Here is a 14,798-nt window from a genome sequence, read left to right as displayed (position 1 = left end):
TAAATATAAATGTGTTTCTTTTGTTTTAAACAGGCGTTGGGGACAACCAGTGTTTTACCCTATTTAGTATATGGTAAGCTTATTTAATAAGCCAATTGCATAGGGCCGTTTTATGTTTCATTTTCTTGTGACACAGTGAGGGAGCAGCCATCTTGCATGTGTTTGTTGTGTGGTTTGTTTAGTCATCTTAATTGATGTGATTTGATTGGTTTCTTTGAAGTGTTATTCTTTTATATTTTGTGACTATTTACTATGGTTAACACCTTTAACACTGACCTCCCGAATGTTAGATACAAGATAGTCCCACATAGTGTATTTTTTTTGTTGGTTTTGTTTCATAAGTGAACAGTATTTAATCTTTTTATTGACTTATTTGAAGAGTTCATTTAATAAACCGTTTTCGCTATAGTAGTCCCGTGTTCCATTTTATTCGGGCTCTTGTGCGTAGAATATCACCGGGTCAAACTGCTATAACAAAGTACTACTAGTATTTATGCTAGTAGTATTAGTATTAGAATAACTAATTCTACTACACATACTACTGTGACTAATTGTATCATTCCTGTATTTTGAGCAATTAAAAAAATGTATTTTAGCTTTAATATTTCAGCATTCCAACGCATTTTCTAGTTCCTTTACTGGTTTTGGTTCCAGAGGTGACGAGGCGTTATCATGCTCGTTGTGACTTTCAATGCACAGTCTACAAATACTGTTCCCAGTTTAAACATGACCTCAAACGTGGAGAAGATGTCATCAGTGTCTTCAACACATCAGCTTCATTCATTAAATATTAGTTATGTGCTTTACCGCCCCTCTGACCATGTGTGGGTACCTACAGGCGATGATGTTTCCATAGCGATTCTTCATGCGGTTTTCATCCTTTTTGGCTGAGTCCCAAGGAGCCGACTGTCCCTCAAAGAAGCTCTGAGAAGGCAGAGACACGATTGTTCAGCAGAAGCAGAGCGATGAAACACGAACAATGCAGCGAGAGGGTTTGATTTCCCGTTGTATCCCTGAACGCACACGGTGCAGATGAAAACGTCCGATTATGAAAGACGTCCTTTCTGATCATGTTAATGGAGTAAAAGTACACCTCTACTTTGTGACAGAGCGAGGAAATGCTTGTGAATCACATTCTTTTTTTCCTTATTTGTATTTTACAAGCAAACTGAAAGCAGTAGAGTCGTTTTGTGTGTCTCTGAACGAATCAGAAACCATTTATTGCCACACATGTTGCATAAAGAGGAATTTGACTTGGTGCATAATATTCTGAATCCAAATCATTTTCCTAAAAACCCCAATATTTTTCATTTATGCTTTGTTTATTTGCAGTTCCTTTTTGTCTCATTGTTGCAGTTTTCGGTCTCTTTGTGTCTAGTGTAGTAGTTCTAGACTCCACATGTACATGCTCATTAAACATGTTAAACTCTGGAGCTTTATCTTCCTACGGATCATAACCGCTGAGTATGACACACTTTGATCCACAGCAAGTCTCCTGGGTTGCTCATTAAAACGCCTGCAGGCAGGTGTGTGTGTGTGTGTGTGTGTGTGTGTGACAGCAGTCTAACAGCGTCAGACATCATCCCACTAAGAGGTGTGGAAGTCGTGTCAAACTCTCTCTGAGTGAACGGAGCGTGAGGTGAATTGTTGTGTGTCTGTGTGTTGTGGTGTGACTGTTACGGTGATTAGGTGTTTTTGTGGAGTCGGTCTGTGCTCGCTTTACCGCACCGTTGTGACAAAAAGAGAGCTGAGCTGGAAGGCAAAGCTCTCGATCTACCGGTCCATGGTCGTTCCTACCCTCACCTCTGATCATGAAGGATGGGTCATGACCCAAAGAACTAGGTCACGGGTACAAGCGGCCGAAATGGGTTTCCTCAGGAGAGTGGCTGGCGTCTCCCTTAGAGGGTGAGAAGCTCAGCCATTCACGAGGAGCTCGCAGTAGAGCCGCTGCTCCTTTGCGTCGAAAGGAGCCAGTTGAGGTGGTTTGGGCATCTGGTGAGGATGCCCCCTGGGCGCCTCCCTAGGGAGGTGTTCCAGGCACGGCCAGCTGGGAAGAGGCCCCGGGGAAGACCCAGGACTAGGTGGAGAGATTGTATCTCTGCACTGGGCTGGGAACGCCTTGGGATCCCCCAGTCAGAGCTGGTAGATGTGGCCCGGGAAAGGGAAGTTTGGGGTCCCCTGCTGGAGCTGTTGCCCCCGCGACCCGACCCCGGATAACCGGCTGAAGATGGATGGATGGATGGTCTGTGCGTGTTTGCAGCTGGTCGCGGGCTGCACGCATTAATGGTGTTTCTTGTGTTTCTTGTGCTCATGGTGGACTGCAGCCTGGCCGTGAGGGGGGGCTGTGGTAGGGAGGGTTGGGGGGGAGGGGGAGGGGACTACACCTGAGGAGGGAGCAGGCGAAGTCCAGCAGGATGGTGGGGGGAGAGTGGACTCCAGCCGGGCGGGTGACGGAGTGAATGAGGGGATGGGTGGGGTCCAGCAGGTGGGTCATGGGGGAAAGGGGGGCTGGAGGAGCCGGGAAGGAGGAGGGAGACGGATGTTGATGGGATGGTGTTTGCAGACCGCAGTATGGACATGGGTCAGGGAACAGGAGAGGAGCATCAGAGCCCGTCCTCTGCTTATTGGGGACTGATCGTATCTCCTCAGGTGGGACAGTCATCCATGTACAGTTTGGGGAGGGTGAAACCCTCTTAAAGGTCACTAAGAAAATGAAGGGTGAATGAAGAGTCCAGCTGGAGGACTACTTCTGTGACACGGAGAAGTTCTCTCATTCTGCCTTAAAAACACAAGTAAGAAGGGCGGTGGAAGCTACATCCAGCAGCAGGCTTTCAGACTGAGGAAGGAGTCCTGAAGATCAACACGGTGTGTATCTAGATGCTAATGCTAACTGTCTGCATAAACTGCCAAAAGTCAAATGTCAAAGATGTTTTCAGATTAGATTATTTTGTCTCTCAAAAACAAAATGAGTGTGACTTAATACTTTTTTAAAACATTAAGTTCTGAAGTGGATCTGAATCAATCGACTGTGAACTTCACTTGATTCTGATGAATGAACATCTTCACACAGATATGAGCGTGTAGTCAGACCTGTCTGAGCAGTAAAATACAAAATTTAAAACTCAAAACCACGGAGCATTTGACATTCTCTTATTATTTCACTTATTTAAAGATCTTTGTTGTAGTTGTGACTTCTCCGATATTACTTATGTAATTCCTACATGTGAAAAGTCAATAATCAATACGGCGGTCCAGGAGTCCTCTGATGATAGTGAATGGTTGATGTTGGAAAAGGGCGCTGCATGCTCTCTGTCTGAAGCAGGTGTGAAGACACATGAAGAGCTTTGGGACTCCCTGAGAACCTGCTGTTCCACCCAGATGTTTTGACCTTTAAGGAGGAGATCGTCATTCACACAGGACTTCATCAAATGAACAGGAAACTCTTGGGTTGTTGGAGGTTATCACGTGACGTTTACCACTAAAACAGGACTCCTTGTATCTACATGTGATGGACTAAAAGAGTAAAGACTGCTGCATCCCGTGAAGCAGCCACCAGCAGGTTGAAACTGCTTTTTGGAGAGTCCCAGTGACGCAGTTTGTCTCTTGACTTAGCATCGTTGCTACATTGGGGACCATTCAGCTCTCTGACAGAAGAGGCCTGGAAACATCTGCTGCTGGTCTGAAGGAAAGACGTCATCTATCCATATTGAACAAAGTAGGACCCTCGATGACAACAGCAATAATAACCTTCAAAAGAACAAGTGATGTTTCACACATTCTAGATTTAGTTTTCATATCTTTAATTACATTGTAATGCTCAAACAACCTGAGGGCTGGGTGATGATGAGATAAACAAGCGTTAATGTGTTAGCGAGCATCTAGTCACCAATCTAGTTAAAAAGAAAACAGGATAAAAACCAAGAAGGCATCTTACCTCGTTAAGCTGTCCAATCAGATTAAGAGGTAAAGGAGAAGCATGGAGGGAAATAACAACATCTCTAATCAATAGTTCAAACATTGATTCTGTCTCTAACTTCTAAACCTGTTTTTACTTTATTTTAAAACATTTGACATTTTTACTGAAATCATAACATCAATGTTGACGTGACTTTTTTGCATATACGAAGGTTGGATGAGTTGCTAATGATGTAATCAACCAAAAATCTCTGAATTAATTAATTTCATAATAACAATGTTACACAAACTAACATTTCTGATGGTAAATTGGAATTTGAGTACCATTAATTAACCACTAAGGTTATTCATGAAACCCTGCATTGAACTATAGAGGTCTTTGTAGGATGCTCCTCTCTCCTCCTACACGATGATTTAACACTTTTACATTTTGTCTTCATTCATATTGTTTCTATTAAAATTGTTTCATCTATGTTTTGTTTTTTGTAATTTTATATTAATCATATACATAATATTGGAAACTTTGATCAAAAGTTTAAATGAAGCATTGTTCTCCTGCAGATCAAATAACCATGACAACTGCCAGATTCTTTATGCGATTACAATTCCAGTTTATATTTGAACAGTAGTTTCTCATGCAATAAATAAAGTTCTACCTTATTTTGAAATAATATTCCTATAATTAAAAGTGATCAGAGCTCAGCAGCAGACCACAGAGCTCACAGGTACCGGTGGGACAGACATGCAGAGAGACAGACAGAAACACTAGAATAAGTCCTCACCACTAACTTCCTGCAAATGGAGGGTAAAAACACTGTGTGTGTGTGTGTGTGTGTGTGTGTGTGTGTGTAATGGATTTACCCTGAGGGCAACACACACACACATGCATTATAGAGCTTCCCTCCAGCTAATGGGCCAAAACAGGGAATGATTGTGACTCTGCGTAGTAAGTAACATCCATTAGTAAGTTTCTCCTGATGAAAATGTGTAAACATGTCGTCACACAAAGACAAATGAACGCACACACTGCCTCTTTTTTTCAACCTTAAATGTTGGACTCCTCCTTCCTTCATTAATCCGATGACTGCTAAAACGATTAATTGATGAATTGATAAGAGAAGATCATTAATATGCCGGTGAGACTAGAAGGTTTGGAAGAGATGATTAGTAATAAATGTGACGAGGTGTATTTCCTGAGTATTCCCTTTTATTTGTAGAATAAAGGTTTAATCCATTGATCGACAAATTGATTTTTGACATTATTACTCGAATAATGTACGATGGCAACCACCTGCTAACAACTGAGACTAGTTTTTGCTGTCCGTTTTTGTAGTTCACAAAACAATGTCTTATTGTACAGTTATTGAATCGCTTCTGTTTCACATCCGCCAATCATGGTTATGAACAAATAGGAAAGAATGTGAATATTTTAATCTAAAACATAAAAAATGACTTTTTAAGGTTTGTTGTGTTATCTTCATCCCAATATCTCCAAATTACATCCACGATTAGGGCTGTCCTTCATAACGTTGACATTCTACATTTTATATTAATAATAATGAAAAAATCTTCCTTTACTGTAATGTGTAAGTATAAAAGTCAACATCATTTTAGAAAAGATAGATGTAACAATAAAACATACTAAAGATTCAGCCTTCAAGAAACAATATTTCACTGCAGTATTAACAAGGTGCTGTAGCAGCAATTATGAACTTCATTCATATAATCAGAATAAGATCATTTATCACATATCTTTTATGGGGATGCCACCATATAGTATTTTGAAAATCGATCCCAATCAGCACAACCCTTTGAGCAACCTTTTACAACCAGCCTGAGTATCCTAGCAACCGATTACCAAATGGTAAGCACATGTTTTAACAACCTTGACAACATAGCAACCGCCTCTTCCCTGTAATCAACTTCAATGTGTTTCTTTTTGCTTGATTCTGAGATGTTTTAAAGGTCAAGTGTAAAAGCTAATCAATCGTGTCCCCCCTAAAGGTGTGTTTTTTTCATTGTGAACAAGAAGCTTTCAAAACTCAGCCCGGGAGGATTTAGGACTTTAAGAAACTAATGAAAATATAAAAACCTTCCATAGATGGAAGAGGCCTGTTAGTTGTGTGTGTGTGAGAAAGCCTCACCTCATACTCCTCCTTGAAGCCGTAACCTTCAGCGCATTTCATCTGGGTGATGTGCTGCAGTAAGTCGGCTACTCGGATGGCCGGGTGCAGCTGCCCCGTCTGGTAGGGCAGCGCCTCCCGCTCCGTCTCCCGCTGCTTGTAGTGGGACTGGACCAGGCTGCTGGTTTCACTGGTCATAGTGTGACTGTCGTCTGGGGGAGAAAGAGCAGAATATGCGAATAAAGGGAGACTGTAGCTGTGGTCAGCAGACTTGAGTAGTGACTCAACATGTGATGCAGATATGACTTATGTTCATGCATGGAGTGGACCGGACTGACCTGGGTCAGAATCCACACGTGTTCACACTGATCTATATGCATACTATTTGGTGTCACATGATGTCAGGTTTGGGCTTGAATTTGTCGGTCAAAGATGTATGACATTTTGTCTTTTTAAATTAAGTTTCCTCAGATGATTTTTGGAAACTTGATTTGGGGAATATCTTTAGGGTTGATTTATTAATTGTCTGAATTGAGATATAATACAGCTTAATTACATGGATGCCTCAGCAAGCTGAAATTTGTGTGACTAGAACCAGATGTAAACTGACTGTAACCGGACTGTTACAGTGTGACTAGATATACCCCTACTGTAAGAATGGGACTAACCAGGTGTAAACTGACAGTAACCGGACTGTTACAGTGTGACTAGATATACCCCTACTGTAAGAATGGGACTAACCAGGTGTAAACTGACTGTAACCGGACTGTTACAGTGTGACTAGATATAACCCTACTGTAAGAATGGGACTAACCAGGTGTAAACTGACAGTAACCGGACTGTTACAGTGTGACTAGATATAACCCTACTGTAAGAATGGGACTAACCAGGTGTGAACTGACAGTAACCGGACTGTTACAGTGTGACTAGATATACCCCTACTGTAAGAACGGGACTAACCAGGTGTGAACTGACAGTAACCGGACTGTTACAGTGTGACTAGATATAACCCTACTGTAAGAATGGGACTAACCAGGTGTGAACTGACAGTAACCGGACTGTTACAGTGTGACTAGATATACCCCTACTGTAAGAATGGGACTAACCAGGTGTAAACTGACAGTAACCGGACTGTTACAGTGTGACTAGATATACCCCTACTGTAAGAATGGGACTAACCAGGTGTGAACTGACAGTAACCGCACTGTTACAGTGTGACTAGATATACCCCTACTGTAAGAACGGGACTAACCAGGTGTGAACTGACAGTAACCGGACTGTTACAGTGTGACTAGATATAACCCTACTGTAAGAATGGGACTAACCAGGTGTGAACTGACAGTAACCGGACTGTTACAGTGTGACTAGATATACCCCTACTGTAAGAATGGGACTAACCAGGTGTGAACTGACAGTAACCGGACTGTTACAGTGTGACTAGATATAACCCTACTGTAAGAATGGGACTAACCAGGTGTGAACTGACAGTAACCGGACTGTTACAGTGTGACTAGATATAACCCTACTGTAAGAATGGGACTAACCAGGTGTGAACTGACAGTAACCGGACTGTTACAGTGTGACTAGATATACCCCTACTGTAAGAATGGGACTAACCAGGTGTGAACTGACAGTAACCGGACCGTTACAGTGTGACTAGATATAACCCTACTGTAAGAATGGGACTAACCAGGTGTAAACTGACAGTAACCGGACTGTTACAGTGTGACTAGATATACCCCTACTGTAAGAATGGGACTAACCAGGTGTGAACTGACAGTAACCGGACTGTTACAGTGTGACTAGATATAACCCTACTGTAAGAATGGGACTAACCAGGTGTGAACTGACTGTTACAAATGATATTCGTCAATATGTGTCTATTTGTGTTTTTGAAATGTGGAATATACCCAGTAATATTAGTGAATTAAGATATCTGTGCAAAATAATAATAATTTTCTTTTACGTCCTCTCCGCATGTCTCAGCTGGGCTCGGGCCGTGTCCCAATGGGGCGGGTCTAAGAAGCAGTTTAGCCAATCACTGATGAAGATAATGAGTGACACATCATTTCAGAGTCCTAAAATACCTGCCTGTCCTCACAATCAGGACCGGCGTGAAAGGGCAGCCGACGCTTCTGTAGAGATGCTACACCGGCAGGTTTAGCTAGCTAGTTAGCTATGTGCTAACGCCGTATATGGACTGTGATTGGACGCGGAGGCTGGTTGAGTCCGTCACGTCACAGAGTTCAAATTAACATCACGACATGCGACGCACACAGGAATGTGGTGAAGACACGCAAGCAGGACGTGGATGAAAACTGCGACACACTCAACTGCAACTGCATCATATATATACAAACGACAAACTACATGCATCTCTCTCTCTCTCTCTATATACATATATATATATATATACATACATACATATATTTACATTGTAATATATTTATCCTTTAATATAAGATATGTATTATATTTATATTGGATATTAGTATGATATGGTAGTTATATCATATTCTGAATATTGTTTTTTATATATATATATATATATATATATATATATATATATATATATATACACATACACTAATATGTTATCAACTAAAAGGAAGATGATTTGACAATGACAACCCCATGTGAACATTTACAACAATGTTGTTACGCTAAAACACAGATGAATAGCAAAGACATCAAATCACATGACTAGAGAAAAGGTGGTGATTGGCCCTATAGTTTCTTTTCACACTGCTACCAAAACTACTTAAAAAACTGTTTTATTAAAAATATTTTTTAGTTAGAGTTTAGGATATTATTTCTACTGTCTAGTCCTACAACAGCATGGTATAAGCACTGGTGTAAAACGATTAAAGCATGGTATCAGTACTGGTCAAGATCCAATTATCAGTAAAGGTCCAGACTTAGTACAGCATGGTATACGTCCAACAAAAGTTATCACCACTGGTCCAGACCTATAGTATATACATACATATGTGTACATATATACTATACAATATAGTAGAAGCATTGGTCCAGATCTACAACAGCATAGTATCAGTACTAGTCTAGATCCAGTAAAGTATGGAATGAGTACGGGTCCAGATCCAGCTTCTTGGTGCTGCAGTGTGAAAAGAGCAGAGTTCAAAGTCCTGGGAACAGAACCCACCTTTTCAGTAAACTAGTTCTCGTTAAACCTTGAAAAAAAACGTCCATGACTCCGATGTAAACATTTCAACAGTTGGCGGACATAACTTACGCTACACTCTCTACCTCTCTCTCATTGGCTAGCCTGGGGCCTGACTGACCAATCAGAAACTCTATCCCAAACAGCCCAACCAATCATCGCCAGGGCGAGGAGATGGGCAATGTGATGCAGGTAGTGGTTTGTGAATGGAGGGGGGGACTAATGAGACAAGCACAATGACAAAAATGGTAAACAATCAGAGACAAACAGATGGGCAGATCTGGACCTGATTGCTTTGACTGGAATGGTGGAAGGATTTAGGGATTCCGAAGTCACAATTTAACAAAAGGGGGAAATGAAGCATGGCGACGCTAATTGATGACATCACAGCAAGTGGTGGATGTTGCTCCATGTGCAGTGGTGTCCCCCCCAACATGAGCCCCCCCCCCCCCCCCCCCCCCCATTAGCCCCAAATTAACCACTTACCATTAATGGGCACTTTATACAGAGAAAGATAGAAGAGAAGAAGAAGAGAGAGGAGACAGCATATAAGCAACAACGTTCGCTTGAACCTGGACTATCTACGGAAAACACATAACTAGCATGAATCAAACAGGAAGTAGCTCTTAGCATTGTAGTTGCTCTATTGGAACTTGTAACAGCAAGCAGAAGGCACATAAGCTAACTTGGCTAACTTGGCAAACTGTTCCTTAAGCGTAGGAGTCATTGCTTGGGCTAACATCACAATCTCTTGTCTGAAGACAGATTATTTAGCCTGAGGAGAGACGAGAAACAGGAATCTATGTTTTGCTTTCAGCATTCCCCTTCCTTTGGACATTAAATTAGTCTGACATTTAGCATTGGAGTTTAGTATTAAACAGGATGGGGAAAATGTTTGAGTCAATTCTCATAATAATCATTCATTTGTGTTATATCTTGGGTATTTTTTCAGAACAATCAGCTTTTACCCCGAATGGGCTTTTTTAGACTGTTAGACTGGTGTGTTTGAAGAATAATCAGTAACAACAATGACACCAGGAGGACTTCAATTAACATGTATGTATGATTCCCTTCCCCTCTCTTTTAGATTCTCTTTTACAACAAAACAAAGGAACATAATCAAGTCTGAAACACAGATATTTTATAGAAACATAACTAATGGCTGGATTATTGTCCTTTTGTTTAAACCCACTTATTGGTTTAGTTCTAAAACACTTTGATTTAGGTCAAAGAACGATTCAGTTGTTTAAAAACCTCAAGTCAATATCTGAACAAGAATGAGGGTTGTTTCAACACAACTCATTTAGCTCTAGTTAGCCTTAGTCAGCTTTAGTTGCTAACCTGAAGACATAAACACATAATTGAGGTGGTAATACGTTTGTCTTCAGATATATTTGCTGTTAAAGAAATGACCAAATCATATCCATTTATAAGTACACTAAAGGGTTATTTATTAACCCCATATGGTTAACTCATGGGTTTACTCATTGAGGTCCCAGAGCAACGGTACCCAGGGTAGGACCGGTCCATCGCCAATGCAGTGCTGGTAGGAATATAACAAAATCACGCTGGGTCACCACGCATGCTCGATCGACAGAGGTAGCACTGGTGCTAATTAGCGATCCTTGCTTACTAACAGACACATCTAATTTAATTCAAAAGCAACCCTGGATGCCTCCAATCAGTGCAAGTCATCGAGTAAGGTAATGACCAAGAATGTATGGAATGGTTGTGACTGTTCCCTCGCTTCTGACAGATGAGAGGCTCGTTGTCTTTTTTATATTGTTCCGTTTTGCGTTGCAGCGGTGTTGTTCCGTTTGGTTACCGTTACTACTCGTTATTATCATTATTCGGGCATATCAACATTTCATCATCAGCCGACTACATACATTTAAGTATTTAATATATTTTAAGATATTGATTGCAGGCTAAATTTCTTTGCGTTAATCTTCCTGCTCATTTCATGTTACTCTGAAATCTTAAAATCCACAAACGTCCAGAAATCGAAACGTCACAAAGGCAGATATTGTGACGTTTGACTGGCTCTGGATTCGGGGCCGATTCATTGCTCCTTGTTTTCCTCCCCCCCATCCACGAAGACGTGTTGTGTCCATGCAGAGGTTAGAGGTCACAGACAGACGTGACGTCAACACGGCACGCAGGAATGTTGTGGATGCGGGGATGGAGTGAAGCCCACCGTCGTTCTCCAAATAAAAACCACAAACAACCCAAAAGACCCAAACATAAATTCCTTCTAAAACAAAACCAAAATAATATATATATATTCATCAAAAAGATATAACGAAATTTTATTATTTTTGCAATGAAAACAAATTAAAAATACAAGAAGTAATCAGTTAAGCAAATAAAAGAAAATAAACAACTGAAAAGAAGGAAAATAATAATAATTTTAAAATTTAATAATAAGAAAAAATAATTATATTCTAATCTTTGAAATCAAATAAACAAAGGTGCAATTAAAACCAAAAATAATCAATATAAAAAATGTAAATAAACAGCCAAACAAGAAGCAGGCAGGGATGGATGGAAGCCAAAGTATCACACTCTTTCTCTTTCTCATTCTCTCCATCATCTATCTCTAAACTCTGTCCTTTGACTCTTCTGTCTCTTCTCTTTCTCACCTGCCTGTCTACTTCCTGCCTATATACTTCCTGTCCGTCCACTTCCTGTCTATCTGCCTTTGCAGTTTGTTTGGTTCTGTCCTACAGAGGAAGGAACTGAAAAGTGCCTCACCTAGAATGGCCGTCGGTACGAAGGGATCTGCCATCAGGACACAGCCGCAGCAGACAGACAGACAGGACAGATAGAAGAGACAGACAGACGGATAGGACAGAGAGACAGGCAGACAAGAAGGTAGGGCAAAGGAAAAAACAGAAAAGAAGATGGAAACATTGGTGTTCATGAATCCAGCTGGCTTGAGTGGACTGTGGCTGCTGTGGAGATCCAGATGAGGACCATTTGTAAGGAGCAGGTGTGAGGACCATGTGTGAGGACCAGGCGCGAGAAGGACCTGGTCCTCAGCCCACAATCAGAGAGTCAGAGCAGAGCATCGGTCTGGTCTTTTTTCTGTCTCTTCTACCAGACAAAACATGCAGATACAACAGAAACTCACGAGTCAACCACCAATTAGTCCATATTGAGAACACAATCGAAATGTTTATATTGTGATTTCTCTTGTTTCAACGTGAGCCAGAAACAGTAAAGCAACAAACATGATGATCAACAGTCACTTATCCTGTTCCAAAGTGTTCTTGTGAATCTGATGATCACCATCATTCTGGTTGGATTCTTAATCAGTAACGCAACAGAATCAATTAATCACTAATGTGACAAAATCACTAAATTGGACAGAAACCAATCAAATCAATGAATTAGTATTTCTGCACCCTGCTAAATTCCCATGTCTATTACAAAACATAATATCTGCTAAAAGGTAAATGTTGTCTACTTTTATTGATATTTTCTCATCTTTTGACCACTCAAAGCTCTTTAATACACGTCATCAATCACACTCATTGATTGACTGATGACAGGAGCATCTAGGGTCCATCAGAATGAACTAACATTCACATTCATTCACACCCAACTGTGCCTGTGGGAGTAATCCGGGGTCAGTGTCTGGGCCACATTGACATGCCGACTAGCAGAGCCGGGATCAAAGCGCTAACTGAAGGACGACTCTTCTCTTTCACTGAGCCACGGTCGCCCTGGTCGTGTCACCATGGTTTGTGAACAATTGTGTGTGTGTGTGTGTGTGTGTGTGTGTGTGTGTGTGTGTTACCTGGGTAGTAGGAGTTGGGGACGGTGGTGCTGATGGTGTTTGTCTTAAGGGCGAAGGAAGACGGAGAAGATACAGCTGGAAGGAGAAACAACAAACACCACTTTAATGTCCTCTGGGACAGAAATGTATTCTTCCTCTAGCCATAGAACCCAGGATCGTTCGCCATCATCACCATCATCATCATCATCATCATCATCTGTGCCCCTATTTCTAAAAAGTGGATAATTTGGAAGATGAGATGGACTTTGGGCTTCATCAACAACGTCTCACTTCGAAGACAAAGTTGTAAAAGCACTCAAAAAAAGACACAAAACCACTATAAAGAGACACTAAATGGTTATAAAGAGACACTAAACAAAGTATCAACAGACCCGAAAAAACTAAAAGACACAAAACGACTATAAAGACACTAAATAACTACAAATAGACTCAAAAACATGAACAAGAGATGAGAAACCTGAGAACTACAAAGAGACACAAAACAACTACAAATAGAATGAAAAGAACTATAAAGAGACGTTCTGTCCTTTTGTCTTATTATGTTGTTGTCTGCCATGAGTCTATGTGTTATTTATCTTCTCACTTCATATTTCTGTATTCCGTCTAATTCTGTCTTTATTTTGTCTCCTCAGGCTGTCTTCACTTGTTTTGTCTCGTTGTGTTGCTGTTGTTACACTTGTCCTTTCAATGTGACTTTTATTATCAGACAGATTTTAACCGCATTTTGTTATATTTCCATCTTTCAAAATAAAAGTGATTTTAAGGCCTATATTTTCAAAATAAAAGACCCCCGTCTTTGTTGTCATAGGTTTTGTGTGTACTCACTGCGTCCGTTAAGTGTGTGTGTGTGTGTGTCCACCATCACTATGTGTTGGGAGTTGTTGACCATCAGAGTCATTTCCTGTCTGGAACTCAGCGTTTCCTTCCTCTTCTTTGCCAACTTCCTGTAGAGACACAAACAGACAACCCCTCCGTCAGTGAGAAGCATGAACCCACCAGAAGAGGTTCAAAGAAGAAGCCAACATTTTAAGTGTAGGAAGGGTTCTTGTGATGAAGAACTAAAAGTGAGGGATTATGGCGTTGTTTCAGCCGCTGCGACCTTCAACGTCCTCTTCTCTTTAACTTCATGTGCTCACCAGTTTAAACTGTGGCGGCTGGTGATGATCATTCTTCACAATGAACTGACCACAATTAAATTCCTGAATGATTAACAAAGCTGAAGAATGTCGATCTTTCTTGTACTCAAAACATGGAAGGTTTTTCTTAATGATTTTCAAGCTTTCAAGCTGTGCTTGTTTTATTTCATTGTTAATACAAATAACTTTTCATATGGTAATTCTTATACATCATGTCCCTATTTGTTGGTCTCTTGTATCACCACTGCAAAGAAAAAACTATGATAGTTTACACCACAAAAAACATATTTCCATCCTCGCATCTGTCCATCTACCATCATCTGTACCATGTACACACACACACACACACACACACACACACACACACACAAACACTCAGAAACAACCACTGTACATCATAAAAGCTCGATTTATTTCTCTCTATTTCTATTTCGAGTGTGTGAATAAAAAAAAACATCCATTTGTCCAATTGCTCACAAGCACAAGCGCACACATGCACACGCACATGTACGCACACACGCACAAAGTGCAAAGTTTAACCGTGACCTGAAAATGGAAACGGTAAAAAATACTGAGATATATAAATAAATATAAAAAGGCTTTTAAAGTTGGAAGTGCGAGTACTGTGAGAGCGTCTGTGT

At 40.8% G+C, this 14,798-nt stretch overlaps 1 protein-coding gene across 11 annotated transcripts in view; it reads right to left on the bottom strand.

Annotated features, from left to right (window-relative positions):
* Positions 1 to 14,798, bottom strand: part of LOC120811590 (receptor-type tyrosine-protein phosphatase mu) — a 103,132-nt gene that overhangs the window by 14,774 nt on the left and 73,560 nt on the right. For 6 of the 11 annotated variants that reach the window (XM_078096520.1, XM_078096522.1, XM_078096524.1 and 3 more), the window contains 5 exons: positions 13,847 to 13,965; positions 13,022 to 13,096; positions 11,974 to 12,000; positions 6,060 to 6,250; positions 837 to 924 (listed from right to left, as the gene is read on the bottom strand). In XM_078096520.1, coding sequence (XP_077952646.1) covers positions 837 to 924; positions 6,060 to 6,250; positions 11,974 to 12,000; positions 13,022 to 13,096; positions 13,847 to 13,965 — 500 coding nt within the window. The remainder of the gene's footprint in view (positions 1 to 836; positions 925 to 6,059; positions 6,251 to 11,973; positions 12,001 to 13,021; positions 13,097 to 13,846; positions 13,966 to 14,798) is intronic. The other 5 variants (XM_078096527.1, XM_078096521.1, XM_078096523.1 and 2 more) reach the window with 1 other exon arrangement.

This window comes from Gasterosteus aculeatus, chromosome 21 (genome assembly GCF_964276395.1).
Source record: "Gasterosteus aculeatus chromosome 21, fGasAcu3.hap1.1, whole genome shotgun sequence".
In the NCBI taxonomy this organism is placed as follows: domain Eukaryota; kingdom Metazoa; phylum Chordata; class Actinopteri; order Perciformes; family Gasterosteidae; genus Gasterosteus; species Gasterosteus aculeatus.
Note: the sequence above shows the minus strand (reverse complement) of the source record. Positions and strands in the feature narration are given on the sequence as shown.